Raw genomic sequence first — 23,326 nt, 5'->3', positions numbered from 1 at the left:
TTCTTTTTCTTTCTTCTCTTTTTCTTTCTTTCTTTCTTTCTTTCTTTCTTTCTTTCTTTCTTTCTTTCTTTCTTTCTTTCTATTTTTCGAGACAGGGTTTCTCTGTGTAGCCTTGGCTGTCCTGGACTCACTTTGTAGACCAGGAGACCAGGCTGGCCTCGAACTCACAGTGATCTGCCTGCCTCTGCCTGCTGAGTGCTGGGATTAAAGATGTGCACCACCACGCCCGCAGTTAATCAAGTTTTTAAAAGATTTGCTAAGTCCTGGATTAGGAAAATGTCCCAGGAAAAAGGTACCTAGGAAATTTCACTTGAGTTAGAAAACTCAATAACTTATTATCTGGGCAACTTTGGCCAAGTTACTTTAAGCCATGCTTCTAAGTTCTAAAGATAAGGTTCCCAGATGAGCAGCAACAGCAAGCTGTATTACTTATGCGTGTTCCTGGGCCCTACCAGAGACCTGAGTAAGGTACACCAGTAGGGCCCATCCATCTGTGTCTAGCATTCAATAGGATACTGAGAAATGTTGGTCTAAGAAAGGTTAAGTGATTGACAACAATATTTGTTTCTTTTTATTGGTTTTGAAACAGAGTCTCTGTGGCCTAGGCAGGCCTCCGCAGCCCAGGTGGCAGTGATCCTCCTGCCACCCTCCTGCTTCCGTAGTGCTGGAAGTTACAAGTCAGTACACTCAACTTCAGGGGTGTTTCTTAGACTAGGATACACAGCACAGCCACCTGGGGAAGAAGTGTTTTACAGCAACAGTGTAGGGCTGGGGTGAGCTCAATGGAAAGTGCTTTTCGGGCATGTATAAAGTGTTTGATTTAATCCTCTCACTTTTCTTTTTCTTTCTGAGACAGGGTTTTTCAGTGTAGCCCTGGCTGTCTTGGACTCGCTTTGTAGACCAGACTGGCCTTGAACTCACAGCGATCCACCTGCTTCTGCCTCCCAAATGCTGGGATTAAAGGTGTGTGCCACCACCGCCCAGCAATCCTTGGTTTTTCAAAGAAAAATAAGCACTAACAAACGAGAAGAAAAAACCCACCAAGTAAAAGCAAGACAAATTTCAAACAGCTAGGCCTTAGCTAGTGCCTCCTTCCCCTCTTTAGCTCTAGTTAGCCTGTCATAGTACCAGGGTCAAGATCTTTCTGCTCATCCCATATAGGCAGGGTTCACAGCCACAGCTCCAAGGTCAAGTTCTTGTATAAAGTGGGGAAAATAATAGCCATCGGGCTGTTGTAGAGACTAAGTGACACAGTTTTAGACAACCGTGGAGTACCTAGCAAACAACAGAGCTTGGAAAATGATTGCTCTCATTGAGGCCTGCTATAATTTTTTGAATAACTGCAGCCCCTCTGTTGAAACCTACTTTAGTTTTTTAAAAAAAGATTTATTTATTTATTATTATGTATATAGTGCTCTGCCTGCATGTACACCTGCAGACCAGAAGAAGGCATCAGATCACATTACAGATGGCTGTGAGCCACCATGTGGTTGCTGGGAATTGAACGCAGGACCTTTAGGAAGAACAGGCAGTACTCTTAACCACTGAGCCATCTCTCCAGTCACCCCACCCCCCACCATTTTGGTTTTTAACATAACTGTAACTCCTCTGTTGACACTTGCTTTAAGCCTTTAGCACAGCTGAAGACATTTTGCTTTTACCCTCTATTTTGATCTTAAGATGAAATTAAGTTCAAGTTTTCAGGTTCTGCCTCTCAGTGATTAATATGCTGACATTTTGTAAGGTCATAATAATCTCTTATAATGTTATGTCTCTATGGCTTCATTTCTCAAACACTGTATACTTTGTTTCCTTGACAGGCTGAATGTCCCCAACTACAGGATCAATCAAGGTAATTAGAAATGCTTTGCTTAGCTAAATAAAATGATGCAATGTTGTCCTTCCCTTGCTTCCTACACCTGGCTAGCTGGTTGTGGTTAAAAAACAAAACAAAACAAAACAAAAACCAATAACCTACCTTAGAAATAGACCAGTGATCCCACCACTTGGGAGGCAGAGGCATGGGCAGAGGCAGGAAGCTCTTGGTGAGTTTGAGGCCAACCTGGTCTACAAAGGGACTCCAGGACAGCCAGGGCTACACAGAGAAACCCTGTCTTTTTTGTTTGTTTGTTTTTGTTTTTCTAGACAGGGTTTCTCTGTGTAGCCTTGACTGTCCTGGACTCGCTTTTGTAGACCAGGCTGGCTTAGAACTCACAGTGATCCACCTGCCTCTGCCTCCCAAGTGCTGGGATTAAAGGCGTGCACCACCACCGCCTGGCAAAACCTTGTCTTGAAAACAAACAACAAACAGACAAACAAACAAACAGAAACAGACCAGCATCACAGTCTTGGTTACTGAATCCCGGCTGTGTCCCTGACTGGTCAGTCTTTGCTCAGGGTTCAATAAACTTCCATCAACCTGAGTCTGGTGTCTGAGTGGTCAGCGTGCGCTTATCCTTTTACTGCAACACGCTGACCTTCAGATGGACATCATCAATCATCAGTGCACAGGCTGCGGATGTGCTTAGCAGCAGAGTGGCCCTAATATCAAGACCCTGGCTACTGCCCCAGCACTGCAGAACTGACCAACCGAATGCTGTTGGTTCATTGAGGTTGTGGTTCTGAGATTGGCAGACCCTGCTCTTTATAGCACTCACCAGCGTTACGTTTCATGGTTACTTCTAGGTCTTGTGCATGCTATTGATTCTAAACTTTTCTTTATACTTGTGAAAAATGAATCTGGTGACCAATTATTTTTGAACTTGTCTAGGTATTTGTAGATCTTGGGCATAAGGTCTATGCCTCAGACTCTTCTAAAATGGAGTGGAGTGAATGAGGTAGGATCTACAATATACAATGCCTTTTATGTGATGAGTGCTGTAAGAATGTTGGCATGCTGGCATTCACGGTTTCCAATGCTTAGGAGCTCATTCCAATGCACAGCAAAACTCTTTCCCATCTCTAGAACCCTTTCTTTTTTCTTTTTGGGTTTTCGAGGCAGGGTCTCTCTGTGTAGCCTTGGCTGTCCTGGACTTGCTTTGTAGACCAGGCTGGCCCCAAACTCACAGTGATCCTCCTGCCGCTGCCTCCCTAGTGCTGGGATTAAAGGTGTGCACCACCAGGGCCCAGCTCTAGATCCCTTTCTTAAATATTTATGTCACTGTGTTTGTTACTAGTTTGGTGCTTAATGCACTGGCCAGTCCTCATGGATACTCAGACTAGAGCCTTTTATATTAATTGATGTCCTCTCCAGAACTTTCAATCTCTTTAGAATTGTATTTCTATTCAGTTCAATTTATTTTTATGTGTTTTGTGAGCATTTATGTTAGTGCATCGTGTGTGTGCCTGGTGCCTATGGAGGCCAGGATGGGGTGTTAGACCCCATGGAACTGGAGTTACAGATGGTTGTGAGGTGCCACATGGCTTCTGGGAATCAAACTCATGTCTACTGGAAGAGCAGCCTGTGTTCTTAACCTCTGCGATTTCTCCTGTCTCACTTTTATTTTAAGCTCAGCGGGCCAATCAGTAGTTTTATGTCTCATTTGAGATGATGATTCTGCCCTGAGCACTATTTTCTCATTGAAATGATCTTAGGAGGAGCTCACAGCTTTCATACCAGGAACACAGAAAGCTCTCTATAAATGGATCCATTCTCTCCCAGAAAACATGTTTTCTTAAGTAGAATGAGTCTTTTAATCTCTACTGACTTGACTTCTACTTAAAAAAAAAAAAAAAGATTTATTTTTTAAATTATAGTTAGGGTCTCATGTAACCCTGGCTGGCCTGGAGTTCACTATCTAGACCAGACTGGCCTAAAACTCACAGATTGTTTTTGCCTCCTGGGGGATAGGATTAAAGACATGTGTTACACTCCCCTCTTAACCTTATTTGAATTTAAAAAAATTAAAAGGACAAGATTGGAAGGCTAAAAGATGTTTTGTGAGCCGGGCATGGTGGCACACACGTTTAATCCCAACACTCAAGAGGCAGAAGCAGGTGGATCTCTGTGAGTTCGAGGCCAGGCAGGGCTCTGTTACACAGAGAAACCGTGTCTCAAAAAACCAAAATTAAAAAAAAATGTTTTGTGCTATCTATTGCTCCTGAGGCTTGTTCTTAGTTCCATCTGAGACTGAGCCTTTAAATTTAGTAACTTAGGAGCTTTGGTGAAACTGAGGAAAGAGAGAAAATGGAATTGTGAATTTCATATTATTCTCTCTTAGAAGGTGCAGTATAAGCATTACAGTTTACACACACACACACACACACACACACACACACACACACACACACACACGTGTGTCTATGGGGGCTATGGTAAGCAAACTACATTACTCTCAATTTCTGAGTGCAAAAGTCAGCTTACAAAACAAAACACTACACTACATCAGAATCCATGGCAAAATCAAGTGCACACTAAACACCAAACTTTAGAAGGAAGGCACAAATAAGTTTCAGTTTTGACCAGAAATCCAATGCTAGTGGTCTAGCTATCTAAGTCTAAAGTTGATTTCCCCCTGGCTGTATACATCCCCACTGAGCTTTGGTCACTGGGCCTTGCACTGCACATACTGCCTCCCTGTGCGTTTGTCTTAAGTGTCATGGTGCTTACTCCATGGTTTTCAGGCAGATAATGTGCAAATAGATCCTAGCTTGTTTCTGGTTTTTAGCATGTGTCAGCGGCATACTGATCTACTGTGGGTTTGCTTTAGTCACTGTTCTATTGTAAAAGAAAGCATCGAGCTAGGGGCCTGCTGATGGTTTCAGAGGTTTAGTGTCACGGTGGGGAGCACCGTGGCGTGTACAGTGCTGGAGCAGTAGCTGAGAGCTACATCTTGATCTGCAGGTCCCAGGAGAGAGAACTGGGCCTAGCATGGGCTTCTGAAACCTCAAAGCCCACTCCCAGTGATACACGCCCTCCAACAAGCCCATGCCTTCTAATACTTTCAAACAGTTCCAGTCCTTGGTGACCAAGCATTCAAATATATGAGTCTACGGGGCCATTATTTAAACCACCACATGATTTAACTACCAATTCTTTACCTGGCTGCTTGAGCTGCTGAAGCTTTCCCAATAGCTAACCAGGAGAGCTTCCGCCTTCTGCCTTAGGTTCTTGGTTAGCATAGAACACAGTTACTTGTCCAAACATCTTATGTCTTCCAAGTTCCTCTTGATGCAGGGCCTCTTTAAACTTAAAAAAAAATTATCTTATGTGTTTTGCCTGTCATGTGTGTATGTGCACCACATGTGTGTGTGTGGTGCCTTCCAAGAGCAGCCAGACCCCTGACACTGGAGTCAACATGTAGGTGCTGAGAACCAAACCCTGGTCTTCTGCGAGACAAACACTCTTAACTGTTGAGCGAGCTCTTCAGCCCCAGGGCTTCGCTGCTATTCCAAGTCCAGGCTATGGCCATTGCCCACCTGAGCTCCTGCCCTGCCTGCTTTGGCTGCACTGCCAGCTGCACTTCTTTCTAAGTAAATTCCTGAGCTCTTGCCATTACTCTGTGACAGCAGCTGCATTCATTCACACAGTCTTGGAGAGACTGCATCTAGTCACTCTATCACCTCATAACTATCACGAGCCAGGCATATGGCAGGTACTCAGTAGAAAGCTCTAACGAATGGATTCTGAGCCTTCTGTTTGAGTTCAATTCTATCAGACACAAATCACCCAATTTTAAGTACCCCCCCCCCCCAGGCTATATAAACCCTAGCCATACCATCTGGATTATGCATGTTTAAAAATAACATTTGTCTAAACATATGCACGAGTTAGTTCTTACTAGTCCAGGACTCATTCAATGTTCAAGGAATGAAAATCCCGTCACAAGTAGCTGATGTGTCTGCTCTTGCTTCCCGCTCCCCCCAGGGTTTCTCTGTGTAGCACTGGCTGTCCTGGAACACTCTTTGTAGACCAGGCTAGCCTTGAACTCACAGTGATCTGCCTGCCTCTGTCTCCTGAGTGCTAGGATTAAAGGAGTGCACTACCACACCCGGCCTGTACTTTGCTTTTTGACCAAGAGGCTAAAAAGGACTTTACATGACATGCATATACCATCCTCTTCTATTTTGAGACAGGGCCTGGCCTCAAACTTGCTGTTCTGCCTAAACCTCCCAAGGATCACCAGGTCCAGCTGTCTAAACTTTTTCGTAGAACTTGCCTGGCCTGTCTATGTCCTTATGGTTAAACATGAGCCAGTCAGTGGTCTGTTTTCAAAATTTGGATCAAGAATTTCTTCTTACTTTAGGGCTTTTCAACCTTCACTTCAAACACATTTCCTGATCATTTTTCTCTTATTTATCCTTTGTGTTCAGCTAAATATAATATCTTTTGGAAGGCCTCTAAATTTCCTAATGTGGTTTTGTCAATATTTTCATCCACCTACTGTCTCAAAACATAGGCTTTTTTTCCTTTGTAGTATTTAATACAATACATACAATATAATTATATTAAATATATGTACTTCTATTAGCTTCTTTTACAAGACTTAAAGTTCCATGACCTAAAAATCACTTTTTCTTGTTAACCATGCTATTACCAAGGCTCCCTGTGTGCACTAGGCTTCAATGATCCCTTTCCTAGACAGCTTTTAATCACAGCTAGGCACCTTCAAAAGAGTAAGCTTGTTGGTGAAGACGAGGGCTCCGTGGTCAGAGAGAGGAGAGTTAGGGTTGAGACAGGGAAGACAGTGCAGGGCACTCATTTAGGGAGGTTCCCCTACTCCAACCCCAACACCCATTCCATCCTAAACACATCACTAAACAACAGTTTATTCGTTCCATCTTAGAATTAGGTAAGCTTCCGATTACAAAACCAAGGTCAATATAATTTTGAAGGACTAGAGTATCTTCAAGAAACCAGTCACAGCTTAACTGAGGTGGACGTGAACACAGGCTGATGTCTGCCGAGTGAGGTCATGTGCCTCTAACATGTGAAAAGATAATGAGATACACTTTCTTAGTCATTGAGGAAGGGATTTGCTTTCTTGACGAGGTGACACTATTTCTTTTTTGTAGCTCTTTTCCCTTCTCCTTTCCTTGGTTTCCCCTTTCCACGGAGCTTCTTTAGACGTCTTTGCTCATCCATAAAATCCTGGTGCTCATCTCTGGATGAAGAAGAAAAAAAACATGAAATGGCTGCATGCACCACGCTAGAGAACTGGCAGGCTAGGACCAGAACTGTTCTCTTCGGCTGCGGGCCATGGCTCTTCAGGGCACGCGCTTGTGAACAGAAAGCGCAGAGGACCCGGCATATAGACTGGCCAGGTTATCAGAATTCAGACATCAGTTTTCCTTTACAGCCCACAATACTACAAGAAGTAGTAAACTTCCGGGTGAGGCCAGGTAAACCTATGTAACTATGAGATACACCACCCAACACTTCACTACATTATGGCTAAATGCCTTGGGTTAGATTTCTAGTTAACGAGGAAAAAAAAAAAAAAAAAAAACTGAAAAGACTAAACATTCATTTTTGGGAGTATAACGGGAGTGTAATTTTCAGTAGCTGAACAGAGATGCTGACTGGCCTAGCAAATGGGCAGTATTCCAGAACAGTGTGAGTGGCAGTGGATGGCTCCCCCAACCAACAGGCTGTTGGGAAAGGCTCAAGCAGATGGAAAGCAGATCAAGACAGGCATTATAGGAGTCATGGCAGCCAGGACTCGTTATACATGTGGATGGTGTAGAAGGTGACAACTGATGCCTACATCCTAGGACCAAAGACCCAAAGAAAGTGCTTAAACATGTAAGCCATGAAACCCATGTAAACTTGCTTTAAAACCATCACCAGAGCCGGGGATGGTGGCACATGCCTGTAATCCCAGTATTCAGGGAGGCAGAGGCAGACTACAAAGAGAGTCCAGGACAGCCAAGGCTATACAGAGAAACCCTGTTTCTAAAAACCAACCAACCCACCCACCCACCCCACAGCGCCACCACATACTAGCTCTGTGACTTTGGGTACATGACCTGGCTCTCTCTTTGCACCTTTGTACCTCATCTGTAACAGGGAGCATCTGTAACAATAGTTTATGTTCTAAATATACAGTATTAATGGGTTTAATAAAATGGAAAAATATATAAAAAAGGGATGGTTTCATGGTCCCAAATAAGTTTTTTTTTTAATACAGAGTTTCTCTGTGTAACAGCTCTGGCTGTCCTGAAAATAGCTCTGTAGGCCAGGCTGGCCTCCAACTCACAGAGATCTGCCTGCCTCTACCTTCCAAGTGCTGGGATTAAAGGCATGTGCCACCACACCTGCACTATTTTTTTTTTAAGATTGATTTTTAAAGAATTAGCTATGAGTGCCAAATAATTCTCAACATAGCCATAATAATTCACCTAAAATAGATGGCAGATTATGTTGTTCAAACTCTGTTGCCCAGGGCAAAAGCCTTATTCTTTGTTTTGTTTTGTTTTTGCGAGACAGGGTTTCTCTGTGTAGCCTTGGTTGTCCTAGACTCACTTTGTAGACCAGGCTGGCCTTGAACTTACATCGATCTGCCTGTCTCTGCCTTCTGAGTGCTGGCATTAAAAGCGTGCGCCACCGTGCCTGCTAAAAGCCCTATTCTTTATTACAGCACTCACAGGCCCCTGTGACCAGCTTCCTGTCCCTTAGCCCAAACTATTCCTGGGCCATTGCGGGCACCTTCAGCCTCAGGAAGAGTGGCCTCTGTTCACTCCTGCCTCGGTCCCACAGCCCTTCCCTATGTCTCACCAGGCTCACTCACTACCCACGAGCCTCACTCTCCTCCACGTGGCTGCCCCTGGCTGCCCCGTTTAAGGCTGTTACACTGCCCTGTCCCTGCTCACCACAGGCCCTGTCAGCACTCTGGATCCTGCCTGGCTAGTTCTGCCTCCCCCTGGAGCAGGTTCAACACTGTCACAAAACACATCATATGATTTATTACATCATTTTCCCATTCTTTGTTCCCTCCCTGCCTCTGTCTACCGCCAGACAGAAAACTCCACGGAGGCTGCCCGCACAACGCAGCAGCTTGTTAACAGAGTGAATCAACTGTTTCGGGAAGCTTACATTTCCTTCCCTCTCCCTTTGCAGGCCTTTTCCATCAGACTTTCCTTATTGAAGGGATGTCTGCACTCAACCTGTCCGATGCTCCAGATGACTATGTACTGAAGGCACCATTTACCATAACTGTTGGCTAAACAGATACAAATAATTCTGATTTTCTTTTCTTTTTCCCCCCAAGACAGGATGTCCCAGGCTTGCTTTGTAGACCAGGCTGGCCTCCAACTCACAATGATCCACCTGAGTGCTGGGATTATAGGCAAGTGGCACCGTGGCAGCAATAATGTTTTTCGATGAAGAGCTAAGTGCTTAGTATTTTTCCCTTGTCCTCAAAGACAGTTAGGTCTTTGTTCTTCAAATAAATGAAGAATAATATCAAGTGGACATATTAAAATAGTTGAATGGGATTTTGTTATGGGTTGTAATTTTCTATGGGATCTGGCTTCTGATATTTTATTCTGGGTCGTAATAAAATTAGGTTTTATTATATATTAACTTAGAATATCCATTTCTTTTGTTCCCTGCTGTTCCTTTAATGTCCTTGCTGTTCCTTAAGTACCTGCATGTGGAAAGTACTTAAAAATATATATATTGGATAAACTGAGTGTACCAACCTTTAGCTCTCTGGAATGAATATCAAACTATGCTAGGAATTTTATATTACAACGAACGGCCCCAAATTAATAGTTAGGTCCAGCTAAAGATGTTATAGTTTAAAGATGGTATACAATTACATTTTTTGAAATTTGCTCTTTTAATTCTTCATAAGAAGCATGTGTTAGTTTGGAAATTAAAAAAAAAAATTAAACAAATTTTCTTTTCTCTACAGAGGGCCTAAGCACTCACTTCTCAGACCTGCCAAACATATAATATGCAGTATTAAGGATTATGTAATTTATAAATTGCCCTTAAAGTCAAGTACAGCTTATTCAAGCCAAATTAATATATCAAAAAGGCACAAAATGAAATGCCAGAAGTGAGTGGGAGGAGTAAGAATGTCAACAAAACTGCCACCGGCAGAGAAAGGAGGCTCCCACACACCCAGTGAGAGGCCGGTCAGGTGCGGGGCAGGACTCTGTACCAAGAGCCAGCTGCTCTGGCAACCCACCCATGTTGCTCGTGGGGTGTTATTCCTCATCATTTTCGCCCATCCTGCTACCCCCTTTTTATAGCAGCTTTAAATTAATGAAGAATTAGTCATCTCTCCATAGTGCAGTACAATTTGATGTTGTTTATGTTTTAGATATAGTTCCAATACGCATATGTTCTTGTCTGTTTGCTTGCTTATGAATCAAGGCAGTTTTGAAAGAGCACCGCCCCCACCACACACTGTGCCTTTTGATTTACCTGGACTCTCACATAAGAAGCAGAAAACTATAGGGAGAGACAAGCTCACTCTTTTCCTTGGCTGATCAATTAAAACCGCCTCTCACAAAGCCCTCTCTGCTCCCCGTTATCACCTGTAAAGGCCAAGGAATCGGAGTGTGCCCATGAGCGCAAAGTACGTGTTGTGGTTTGGATACCAGTCGTAAGTCTCTCTCCTTTTGGCCAAGGGCTGCTCACTGAACAGGTTCACCACTTTCATGGACTTTGAGTCAGTAGGCCTGGCCACTTCGCCAAAGATCCGGGCACTCAGACGAGACATGCGCAGTGCGTATTCCGAAAGCGAAGACATTTCTTAAGCCGTAAGGGGCAAGATTCCCTATAGAAAAGCAGATCAACAGGTGAGCGTGAGAAATTCTAGTTATCTAGTAAGCATGATAGAAAATGAAAATATAGCAAGCCACCCACGTGTTACTGTGTACCTTCAGCAGGATCTGGAGTGGAGACATATCCACTCTACAGCTGCGTCTTCCCTCACGCCTGCAGCGTCTTAGGTTTGTGTTCATGTACTATGGTTCTTTGGTTAATTACCTTTCTTTTTTTTATATTTACTTATTATTGCTATGTATTGAGTGTTCTTCCTGCATGTGCACCTGTAGGCCAGATCATATTACAGATGGTTGTGAGCCACCACGTGGGTGCTGGGAATTGAATTCAAGACGTTTGGAAGAGCAGGCAGCACTCTTAACCACTGAGCCATCTCTTCAGCCCCTTATTACCTTTCTTACAACTGGCGATCCAATAGGTTATTTACTTGTCGACAAGTTTACTCATTTGCAAGCTGGACGAAGGGGATAGGAAAACGAGTTCTTCTGCTCTGGCATTGTTACTTCACCTTTAGAAAACAACCACCCAAGCAATCTGCAGGTAAATATGCTGACTGCTTGCCATCTGAAGGTGTGATCAGGCAGAGAAGTAATTATGCTGTTGTCTTTATTATCAGTCCTTTGAACACTGTTCTCCTCAAGGGCACCAGATGGCTCTGAGAACTGCTAATGAGTTATGAGGTCATTTGGCCTCTAGGTTACTGGATTGAATTCTGCCTAGCAACTGAAAGCCATTTGGGAAAAACAGACAGCGGTTCTATAGAAACAAAATCCAACAGCTCAAGTAAGGATCGTCAGCTCAAAAGATTTGTTATTCCTGAACAAAAGTCACCTAGGAATTACAATGCCATTTATCAGCCTTAATGCAAAGCAGCTCAACAGCAACTTTCTTCTCAGAGGTACAGAATGTTAAAGCAGATGTGAGAATGATGACAACTAGGGCATTAAAAAACTATAGCTGACAGATATTTAAAAAACCACATGACGGACATGTAAAACTCCAGAGTGCTTCTGGGGACTAGAGACAGCTTAGCAGTGAGGAGCGCTCGCTGCCCTGCCAGAGAGAGCACTGTTCTGCTCACAGTACCCATGGTGGACAGCTCACAGCTCCAGCTCCGCAGCATCTGATGCTTTCTCCTGGCCTCTGTGGGCACTGCACACAGATGGCATGGATTCACACAGACAGACAGACAGACAGACACACACACACACACACACATATACACACACACACACACTAAAAAGTTAAAAAAAAAATATGCCTGGTGGTGGTGGCACACACCTTTAACCCAGTACTTGGGAGGTAGAGACAAGCAGATCTCTGAGTCTGACTGAGGCCAGCCTGGTCTACAGAGAGTTCTAAGACAGCCAGGATTACACAGAGAAACCCTGTCTTGAAGAACAAAACAACAAAAAAGTAAAAAGTAAAAAAACAAAAAACAAAACAAAACAACAACAACAACAAAACCCCAAAAAACCTCAAAATAGTGCTTGCAAGAAAATAAACTCACACCACCAGAAAGAATGCTTCTGGTAGGATAACTATGCCATCTCATTCTAGGCCAGATGTATGGGCTGCTATTGGCAGAATATGCCAATTTATATTGAGTTTTCAAGCCAAGATGAGAATCCTTGCTGGCTAAAGGACTATCTGGGGGATAGTTTAGTTGAGATGAGAAGGGGCTAGCTTTTAAACATAAAAGAGGCATAAATCTATCTTGAAAACAAAACAAAACACCACCAATGGGAGAACCATACCAACCCTCCCAAGGAGAAAGGAGCTGAAGGAAAACAGCTTTTCAGAGTTCTGTGAATTACCCTTGCAAAGCAAAGCCTGGTTCCCTCAAACCAGTACTTCAAAAATAGAAATGCCAGGAGAGTGTGGGAGGAAATAAGAATGCCAATAAAACTGCCACCTGCAGAGAAGAGGTTCCCACACACCTGCTAAAAGACAAGGTGGAGGGCACCTGATACATTTCAAAATAGTGCTCGCAAGAAAATAAACGCAGTTTGTTTGAAGAAAGCTTTAGTGCTATTTCAACACCCAGAAACAGAACAGAGGCTGACCTCAAACCAACTGTAGAATATCAACAGTCAAACCATTCTTACTGTGTGAATGCCAACCAGATGATCTCAGGCCAGCAGTGCCACCCAAAGGCTGGCAAGGGGAGGAGAGTCAGGCTCAAAGTCTCTCACAACCTCACCTGGGGCTCACTTAGCTTTCTTCGCTCTAACTTTTCCACACACTGCTCTACCAACTCTTGTTTTACTGTATGGATGCAGACGGGTTTGGGCTGGTGTTATCCGAACGAGGGTTTCTTTTTGTGGCAGGGGCGGGACTTGTAGGAGTTTGAGACAGGGTCTCTCTGTGGGCTGTCCTGGACTCGCTCTGTAGACCAGGCTGGCCTCGAACTCACAGAGATCCGCTTGCCAGAGTGCTGGTATTACAGGCATGCACCACTGCGCCCGGTCCCAGACACTTTATTTTTAAATACAGGCTATAGGACGAGACCTGGCTTTGCATCCTGGCTCTGTCATTTGGTCTATTCCGAACTTTGCCTGTCTAAATTTGACTTTCCCTTTTCTCTGAAAAGAAGGGTTGCAGGGATACTGGGAGACCTTAAGTAGGACAGTGGTACTCAGCAAATGGGAGCTCAAAAGAGGGACAACCCTAAACCTCTTGGAAAGCTTGGTGCTCCTAGGCTCCCCATGGACACTGTTCATTTGTTGATTCCTCGTCCTCACTGAGAGAGTGCACAAGCACAGTTGCACCTCTTCCTTCCTGGAATGACATCCTCATTTACGAAGCCCGAGGAGGGGCATGGGGGCAACCAGAACCTTGGTAACCTCACAGGCAGGAAGGAGAGGAAGGGACTCGCTGGAGGCATCACAGGATGCTGAGGTAATACCACACTCATGCTGCAGTGTAGCGGACAGGTGGGGTATACAGTCAGTAATACGATACACCAGAGTCCATGGCAACACAGACCACAAAACCCATGTCTCAAAATTACAAAGTCTTTATGACAAAGAAAGAGAATAAACCTCTTCAGACCTGAGTCTCTGGCTCAGCCCCACTCCCAGGATCATGGCTTTTGTTTCCTTCCACAGCACAGACACACATCCCAGTAAATGACAGAGGAACTTGGTTTAAAAAAAAAATTTTTTTTTTTTTGGAGACCGGGTTTCTCTGTGCAGCCTTGGTTGTCTTTGACTTAACTTTGTAGACCAGGCTGGCCTCTGCCTCCCTGAGTGCTAGGATTAAAAGCGTGTGCCAACATGCCTGGCTAAAAAAATTTTTTTTTAAAAAACAAGGAATATGCTTTTTAAAAATTGGATTCATTAGCTGGGTGGTGGTGGCACATGCCTTTAATCCCAGCATTTGGGAGGCAGGGGCAGGTGGATTGCTGTGAGTTTGAGGCCAGCCTGGTCTACAAAGTGAGTCCAGGACAGCCAAGGCTACACAGAGAAACCCTGTCTCAAAAAAAAAAAAAAAAAAAAAAAAAAAAAAAAAAAAAGATTTATTAACTGGGTGTGGCAGTGGTAGTAACCTTTAATCCCAGCACTTGGGAGGCAGAGGCAGGTGGATTAATGCCAGCCGGTTCTACAGAATGAGTTCTAATATAGCTAAGGCTATATACAGAGAAGTTCTGTCTCAAACCCTCCCCCACTTAAAAAAAATTACATTAGTTTATTTTGCACTGTGGTGTATGTATGTAAGTGTGTATATACATATGTTATGTATGTGGGCACACATGTGCTACAATACAAATGTGGAGGTAAGAGGGCCATTAATGGTTCTTCCATCATATGGTCCTTGATATTGAATGAAGGTCACTAGGCTAGACTGTACCGTCTTTATTCACTGAGCCAACTCACTGGTCTGGCAAACTTAAAGTATAAAGAAGGATACAAATAAACCAATACTGGTCAGGTGTAGCCTTGAAATATAGCCCTCTGAATGTCTGAGTTGAAGCCCAGCCTCTAAGTAGAGTTTTAGACCAGCTAGGGCAACATGGTGAGACCCTGTCTCAAAAGAAAAACAGGCTGAAATGGATTGCTTTCTGTAACCATTGGTCCTTCAACTGATACATTGACACTCTCCTCCCAGCCCCCCACCCCTGTCTTTCCTCTTTAACTTAAAATCAAAAGAAAGAAAAATTAGGCTGAAGAGATGGCTTAGTGGCTTAGGTGCTTATCACCAGGTCTTCAGTCTGAGTTTGATCCCAGGAATTCACATGATGGAAGGAGAGAACTGACCGCCCTCCTCTTCCCCCCCTCCCCCAGCCCACCACGATTTAGGACTTCTCAAGATCTTAGCATGATTTCTTAACTTTATGAAATGACATCAAGTGAAATAATTTATATGTCAGTTGTTTAGTTCACAAAATTATCCTATGAGTTACATAAAATAGTGTAAAAATTTTCAAAAATGCATGTGTGGGGTGGGTCTGTGTGAGTACGTGCTTGTGAGTGTAGTGCCTGAGGAGGCAAGATGGTGCTGGTTCCCCTAGAGCAGTGGTTCTCAGCCTTCTTAATGACATGACCCCTTTAGGAGAATTCCTCATGTTGGTGACCCCCCCCCCAAGCATAAAATTATTTCATTGCTACTTCGTAATTGTAATTCTGCTATGGTCATGAATCATAATGCAAATATCTGACATGCAGGATGTCTGATACGTGACCCACAGGCTGAGAACCCTGTAATGGTGCTAAAGGAGACTGCGAGCTACTTCACATAAGTAGATAGAGGAACTCAACTTGGGTCCTCGGCAAGAGCAGTAACTATGGAGCCATCTCTCCCAGGCCCACACATTCGTCCCTTTGAAATGCCATGTTTCTTTACATGTGAATGAAAGAAAAAGACAATTTTATGGATAAAATAACTGTTGAAAAATGAGAAGCAAAACAAATTACTTAAATATGTCAAAAACAACAACAACCCCAAACCAACCAAACCAAAACCAGTAAGCCCACATCTGAGAATTCAGAACTCTTCTATTTTCCTTGGCAGAAAAAGGCAGGTTTATGGTTCTGATGGATCAGGTTTATTTATTTGGAGTGTTTGCACGAACACACGTGTGTGCGTGTGTGTGAAGGTCAGTGGGCAATGTCAGGAGTCTGCCTGCTCCCCGCCTTATTGAGACAAGGTCTTTCATTATCTGTGAAGGGCACGGATTGGGCTAGACTGGCCGAGGAATGAATTTAGGGGATCCTTCTATCTCAGCCTTCCCAGGAAATGCCTCTGCTCCATCGTTTTGTTTTTGTTTTTCTTTTTTAAAACGTGGGCAGTTAGGAATCAAACTCAAGTACCCGTGCTTGCACGGTCAACACTTCACCTACAGTGCCATCTCTCCAGCCTCTATCTAGATTTGATTTAAAAGATCAATTCTAGCTCGGCAACTAGCTTTGTAGGTTTGCCTTTTCTTTTTTGAAAGGTGAACACGTGTGGCGTTAACGTCGATGGACTCTGCTGCTTGAATTTGTAGGAGCTGTTTATTATATCGTTTCCTGGGAGGAAGCTTTCTCCAGTTCCTCCAAACCTACTGGCTAGCAGAGATCTAGAACCCTGTCTGTGCTTTTAAAATAAAAGGCCACGTAGTTGTGGCCGTTCTTAGGGGCCTCTGCTCTCTCACCAAGTACATGAACACAGTCATATGGTCGCCCTGCACTGAGACTGACGAGCAAAACTGAAGGTATAGTGGCTGCAGAATCACGACCCAAGGAATGCACACGTATTGTTACCGAGAAGCAACCCGCTCAGAACAAGCATTTAAAAACTGGCACTAATTATTTCACTGGGTCACAGGGCATGAACGCCACTTAATTGCTAATTACTTTATTTCGTTCAGCATGAACAACTCATACTCTCCGGTGTCTGATTCGATCACTCCTCCGGTGATGGAAGCTATTCCCAAGTATCATCTTAGTTGCATTAAAAAAAAAAAAAAAAAAAAGGGCAACGAAAAACTAATAACAAACATCGTCTGCACCTCTGTACACAAAACTACAATGCTGACGGCGGGCTAATTGGGAGAAAGTGCACGCTTGGTTTGTTCAATTCCCCCACCAGGACACAGGAAAAGCCCAGGGTATGTTTGTGGGGTACGTTGAACGTCCGGGCGAGCCCCTAACGGACTCCTCTGGATCTGTCAATCCCACCAGGCTAGAGACCACAGTCCGCCTGCACCGCCATCGCCCTCTGGTGTGACCCCAAAAGTCTGCACGACTTACCTGCTCCTGACCTCCCTCGCGCGCGTCCGGAAGACCCGCCCCCTGTCCGCTCCCAGCTCCGGAGAGCAGGGGAGAGGCGGAAGCTTGGCGGCTAGAGCGGAGCTGGAGGACAACCCGGAATTACTATTGTTCCCTGGGGGCGGGACCTCGGGTGACACCTAGCGGCTCAGCTCGCTCGAAGTCGGGGGACTTGGGTCAGTGACGAGAGAGAGCAGCGTGTGGGGGTGTGTGATGTGTGGTTTGTGGTGTGTGGGTGTGGTCCTGGAGTCTCTGCTTTCCCTGAAGCTTTTGGAGGGACCAGGAATGGCCAGAGCTGCGACCCTCATCTCTGAAGCTACTTGTCTGTAATAACAGAATGAAATGCACTATTTTCCCTATCTCCTCACATTTCCATGCGCCCCCCCCCCACCCCCCGGGCCTGTTGAGCTTATGCTCTATGTGCTCCAAAGATACTACTTGATGCTAGCTCGGAGTCTTTCTTAGGAAGATTCCTTTCTATCAGTCAAGGGCTTGAGCTGTGTTTCTCTCTTCGGGATATAGGCATGGAACGGGTGGGTAGACGGTACACAGGGAAACTTGGCAAACACAAATTCTATAGGATGAAGACAATGTCAGCTGAACACCCTCTAGGTGTAGAACTCACCGCCGGCTTGCCTTCATTCTAAGATCTATTTTAGTGTATTTATGTAAGGCCTTGATTAATGCTCAGAAAATAAGTACTCGTTTCTCAATCGACCCAGAAAGTGTTCAATAAGCGCTGTGTAGTAATTCCTATAAAGTGTGTCGCTATTAAAACTGTACATGGGGAGTTGGTTCCAAGACACATCATGGATAGCACAATCTATGGGTGCTCAATCATAGACTGGTATTTTGCATATAATGCATGTACAGTCTATGCTATACTTGAAATTATTTCTAGATTAGTAATGATATCTCATGCAATGTAACAGATATGTGAATGTTGTTATACTGTACTGTCTATATTTACTACAGATACAGGTTTTCTCCTGAATGTTATTGATCTATGATTAACGGAATCTATAAATGGAAAACCCATGGACATGGAGGGACTGCCGTATTTGTGTAATGATTGTTGTTGGTCCTACTTTTTATGTCTTTGTTTTTATATCATTTTAACTGACTTGTTATATTTTAAAGATATTTGGTTTCAATTCTGTGTGTGTTTGTGTGTGTGTGTGTGTGTGTGTGTGTGTGTGTGTGTGTGTGTGTTTATGCTCACATGAGGGCAGGTGCCAGTGCAGGCCAGAAAAGAGTGTCATGTTCCCTGGAGCTGACGTTATAGGTTGTTGTCAGCCACCTAGCATGCATGCTGGGAACTGAATTTGGATCCTCTTCAAGAGCAGTAAGTATGTTTTCATAGCTGTTGAGCTATCTTGTTACGACTTATGTTATTAGTATGTTTTGTGAATATTTATAAATCACAACAAATCTTCTTTTCTCCCTCCCTCCCTCCCTCACTCCTTCCCTCCCTCCCTTCGTTCTTTCCTTTTTTACCTCCCTCCCTTCCTTCCTTCCTTCCTTCCTTCCTTCCTTCCCTAAGACATGGTCTCCCTTTGTAGCCTCTCTTTGTACAAGAAACTTGCTCTGTAGATTGGGTTGGCTTTGAGCCCATGAAGACCCCTTTGCCTCTGCCTCCTGAATGATGTGATTATTTTGCTTCATCCTATCTGGCAATAAATCTTTCTTAAAATGCAGCGAGGTGTAGTGTGTGTGTGTGTGTGTGTGTGTGTGTGTGTGTGTGTGTGTGTGTGTGTTTCAAGACAGTGTTGCCTTGGTTGTCCTGGACTTCCTTTGAAGACCAGGCTGGCCTTGAACTCACAGAGATCCATTTGCCTCTGCCTCCTGAGTGCTGTGATTTTGGACATGTGCCACTGTACCCAGCTTGTATTAATTCTTTTTTTGTTAATAACCCAAATACCATATATTTGTTATATTGAGAAGAAGGGTTTTTTTGTTTTTTTGTTTTGGCTTCTGGTTTTGTTCTGAAGGAGAGGGCCAATACTTGGTAAGTGCTTTCTTTTTTGGAGTATGTGTGTAATGTTTGTGTGATCACTCATGTATGTGAGTGTGGGCGTGTGAGTGCATATATGGAGGTCAGGGAACGACCTCGGGTGTTGGTCCTTGCCTTTCACCTTGTCTGACACAGGGTCAATGTCATTCACTGAGGGCCTGGGAGTCTCTGGCAGTGCTCTGGTCTCCAAGCCATGAGTCTTGGTGTTACTGATGGGCACCGCTACACCCAGTTTTTGTGTGGGTTCTGGAGAATCAGCTTCAGGTTGTCTGGCTTGCACAGCAAGTGTTTTGCTCACCGAGCTATGTCCCTGTACTCCTGGCAATGGCTCTTTTTGGTGGCACGTGGCAAGAGACAGGGAGCATGTCTGTATCTTTCCTGGTCTCTCTCTTATGAAACATTCATAAGAAGGACTCTACCCCATGGCTCATTTAATGCTAATTACCTTGCAGAGGCCCCATCTCTAAATGCCTGTGTTGGATTAACTTCCCACTCTCTTAATGCCTCACAGTGAGGATTAAACTTCAACCCACGAATCCTTGAGGAATACTCCCAAGTCATATCCAAGCCACAGGGCAAGGTGTGGAGGGTTATAGGTGGGCACTGTGACTGTCACTGAGTAGAATTCATAGGGCTCATTTTACTTTCTTGAAGCTGCTGTAATAGAATACCCCACACAGAGGCTCATCACAATGAGTTTATTCTTTATGTTTCCGGAAGTTAGATGTTGACATTCAGTATTATAGTTAGAGTCCCACACTAAAATCAGGATATCGAATAGGCTGTGCTCATTCTAGTGGTCGCTGGCACTCATTGGCTTGTGGCTGCATCGTTTCAATCTTCCAGGCCAGCGTCCTTAAATATTACTTTATTTCCTACTCTTCTTGCCTTTCCTTCTGTGTGTGATAGATTTCCCATTGATCTCAAAAGCGATATATGACCCATCTGGCTAGTGCTAGATAATCTTTTTTTTTTTTTTTTTCCTCAAGAGCCTTAATTTAACTACACATTTGAAGACCCCATTCCAATAAAGAGTAATGCAAATAGGGATTATCTGACTTCTTTTTCTACTTGTAGACCTTTTATTATTTTTTCTTGCCTTTTTTCTCTAGCTAAGAAGTAGAACACTATATTGAATAAAAGTAAACAGAGTGGACACTTTTGTCTTGGCCCTGATTTTTAGAGGGAATGTTTAAGCTGTTCTTCCATTTAGTATAATGTTGGTATACATTTGTCATGCATAGTCTTGATTGTGTTGAGGTATGTTTTCCCTGTTTCTATTCCTTCAGGCTTTTATCATGAAAAGATATTGAACTTTGACAAAGGCTTTCTCTTCATTTGTTGTGATTGTGTGATTTCTGACCTTGAACTTATAGTTATCCTGTCTCGATCTCCAGAGTGTTGTAATTACAGACTTAAACTACTATATCTCACTATGGCAATTTTACTTATAGTTGTCCAGACTGAGAAACAACTCAAATGTCCATCAGTAGGTAAATAGATAAGCACATGTGGTACCGCTATACAATGGAATACTACCAAGGAACAAGAGGAAATAAATTATGACTACATATGTACCGGATAGCTTTTTGCCAACTTGATACAAGCTAAAGTTATCAGAGGAGGTGCCCTCAATTAAGAAAATGCTTCCAGCACATGCCTTTAATCCCAGCACTCAGGAGGCAGAGGCAGGCAGATCACTGTGAGTTCGAGGCCAGCCTGGTCTTCAAAACGAGTCTGGGATGGCCAAGGCTACACAGAGAGACCCTGTCTCGAAAAACCAAAAAACCAAAAAACCAAAAAAACCAAAAAAACAAACAACAACAACAACAACAACAAAAAAAAAACCAAAAAAAGAAAAAAAAAAAAAAAAAAGAAAATGCTTCCATAAGATGGGGCTGTGGGGCATTTTCTTAATTAGTGATTGATAGGAGATGGCCCAGATTATTGTGGACAGCTGGTCCTGGGTTCTATAAGAAAGCAGGCTTAACAAGCCACGTGGAGCAAGCCAGTAAGCAGCACCCCTCTGTGACCTCTGCATCAGCTTCTGCTTCCAGGTTCTTGCCCTGTTTGAGTTCTTGTCCCGGCTTCCTTCAATGATGGACTACGGCGTGGAAGTGTAAGCCAGGTAAACTCTTTCCTCCCCAGTTTGCTTTTTGGTCATAGTGTTTCATTGTAGAATAAAAACCCTAACTAGGACAACATATAAGTCTGTCAATGAGTCTCAGAAGCATTGTGCTAAGTGACATATCAGACCTGACAGGCCACATGAGTCCATGTAGGTGGCATTGCGGAGGTGTTTCACTGGGGTTGCAAACTACAGGGTCAGATGACCACAGAGGGCGCTAGTGATGAGGAAGGCCAGCTGGCTGCAGAGGCTTGTGAGGGGACTTTTCTGGGCAGTAGGTGTGCTTTTCAATTATCCTAGTGGTTACACAACTGTACTTTGTTTGCTAACACTCATCAAACTGTATATGTAAAAAGGCCGAATCTTTTTTGGTATGTAAATGTTAACTCAGTAAACCAGTTTTAAAATGAGAGGTGTTCTTTTTATAGCCTGTCAAATGAATGCTTCCTCTCCGTCTTCCTCTTCAAAATTTAGATTTTGCTGGGTAGATATGAATATAGAAGAGACAAAGCTCCACTCCTCCTCCTTTCTCTCTCTCTCACCCTCTGTCTTCTCAAAGATGATGATCATTCTGAGGTCGATGTGCATTACTCCTGTGTGTGCATTTGGCCTTTTGGACATCTGTATGGGCCACAAATAGGATACAAACAGCCGTGTCTTTAATTTAAAAAGTACCCAGTTGGGAATTTTCTGTATACATCTTTTGCACCTTGCTTTAGTCACTTGAAATTGTGGTTTTGACAGTCATACACCTTAATATACACATATGTAATTAATCTATTTTAATTTATGTAGACTATTCCACTATATGAATATATTTTGGCTATTTAACATTTTGCGCCAAGGGGGAATGCTTGTCTCAATTTTTATTTTCATTATCAGAAACATTCATGAACATCCTCCTGCAAGCTACGCTACCTTTTAACACATACAAAAGCATCTCTTCAGGTGAGGTACCTGACATGTTGCCATCGCTGTGTTTCCAGACTTTCAGGAGTCTTCCGTGATTGCATTGACTGTATCCCACCATCAAGGTGTCTAATATTTCTTATTATGGTATCTGCGGAGCTTTGGGAAGCAATACCCAGTGTGCATAGTTTAGATTACAAGTAGGGGATTATTCCTCAGGTGCGGTCCACCTTGCTTATTGAGACAGGGTGTTTCACTGGCCTGGAATTCATCAATCAGGTGAGGTGGGAGGGCACTGAGCTCCAGGAAGGCACTTGTGTGCTGGTTTGAATAAGAATGGTCCCAAAAGACTCATATATTTGAATGTTTAGTCATCAGGGAGTAGCACTATTTGAGGATTAGAAGATTAGGAGATTGTGGCCTTGTTGGAGAAAGTGTGTCACTGGGAGTGAGCCTAACAGTTTCAAAGCGCTCTCCCTCTCTCTCTCTCTCTCTCTCTCTCTCTCTCTCTCTCTCTCTCTCTCTCCCCCAACTCCCTCCCCCAGGATGTAATATAAAACTCTCACCATGTCTGCTTGCAGGCCACCATGCTCCATGCCGGAGTGATTATGGGCTAACCTCTGACCCAATTAAATACTTCCTTCATGAGAGTTGCCTTGGTCATGGTGTCTCTTCCCAATGATAGAACAGTGACTAAGACAGCATGTCTCAGCCTCCCCAGCACGGGAATACCAGCGTGCTCCACCACACCTGGCTTCTCATCCATGTTGTGGGGATCAGACTCAGGCCCTTATGCTTACATAGGAGGCACTCTACTGGTCTTTTGGCCATATCTTTACCTCCAAGACTGTCTTTAGTTTCATCATTTCTCCTCCCCTTTCTTACCCATTGTTGCTCCTCCTTCCGTGTTGTTCATCCTGGCGAATAACATCACTGTTATCTAGATGCTCACACTAGGAACTCACATGTTATCCTTGGACCTCCAGCTTCCTTCTCCCATATCCACCCTGCAAGTCCCCTTTGCCCTTCGTTTCTTGTCCACGGTGTCATAACGACCCGCTATCTAGTCTCCTCCATCAACTGACTCTCCTCATCACTTTGGATTAGAAAAGCAGTGGAATGCTTTGAGTGGGGCGTGGTAGATATTCTAGCAGGGACACGGAAGACAGTGGTGCTGAGGGTGAGTTAACCTGGAGAGGGTTAGCTCAAGCGGTTTCAGAGGAGGAGCATATTAGTATGTGGCCCGGAGACTGTTCTTGTGGTCTTTTGGCAAACAGTGTGGCTGC

The 23,326-nt window shown here is 43.9% G+C and overlaps 1 protein-coding gene across 1 annotated transcript; it reads right to left on the bottom strand.

Annotated features, from left to right (window-relative positions):
* Positions 1 to 6,752: 6,752 nt before the first annotated feature.
* Positions 6,753 to 17,116, bottom strand: Mrps33 (mitochondrial ribosomal protein S33). The gene is made up of 3 exons (XM_051151670.1): positions 16,972 to 17,116; positions 10,489 to 10,730; positions 6,753 to 7,103 (listed from the first exon to the last, which is right to left on the bottom strand). The coding sequence occupies exons 2-3, from the start codon at positions 10,701 to 10,703 to the stop codon at positions 6,998 to 7,000; spliced, it is 321 nt and encodes a 106-aa protein (XP_051007627.1). The 5' UTR covers positions 10,704 to 10,730; positions 16,972 to 17,116; the 3' UTR covers positions 6,753 to 6,997.
* Between the last annotated feature and the right edge of the window lie 6,210 nt (positions 17,117 to 23,326).

This window comes from Acomys russatus, chromosome 10 (assembly GCF_903995435.1).
Source record: "Acomys russatus chromosome 10, mAcoRus1.1, whole genome shotgun sequence".
Taxonomy (NCBI): domain Eukaryota; kingdom Metazoa; phylum Chordata; class Mammalia; order Rodentia; family Muridae; genus Acomys; species Acomys russatus.
This window is presented reverse-complemented; position numbering and strand designations above follow the sequence as displayed.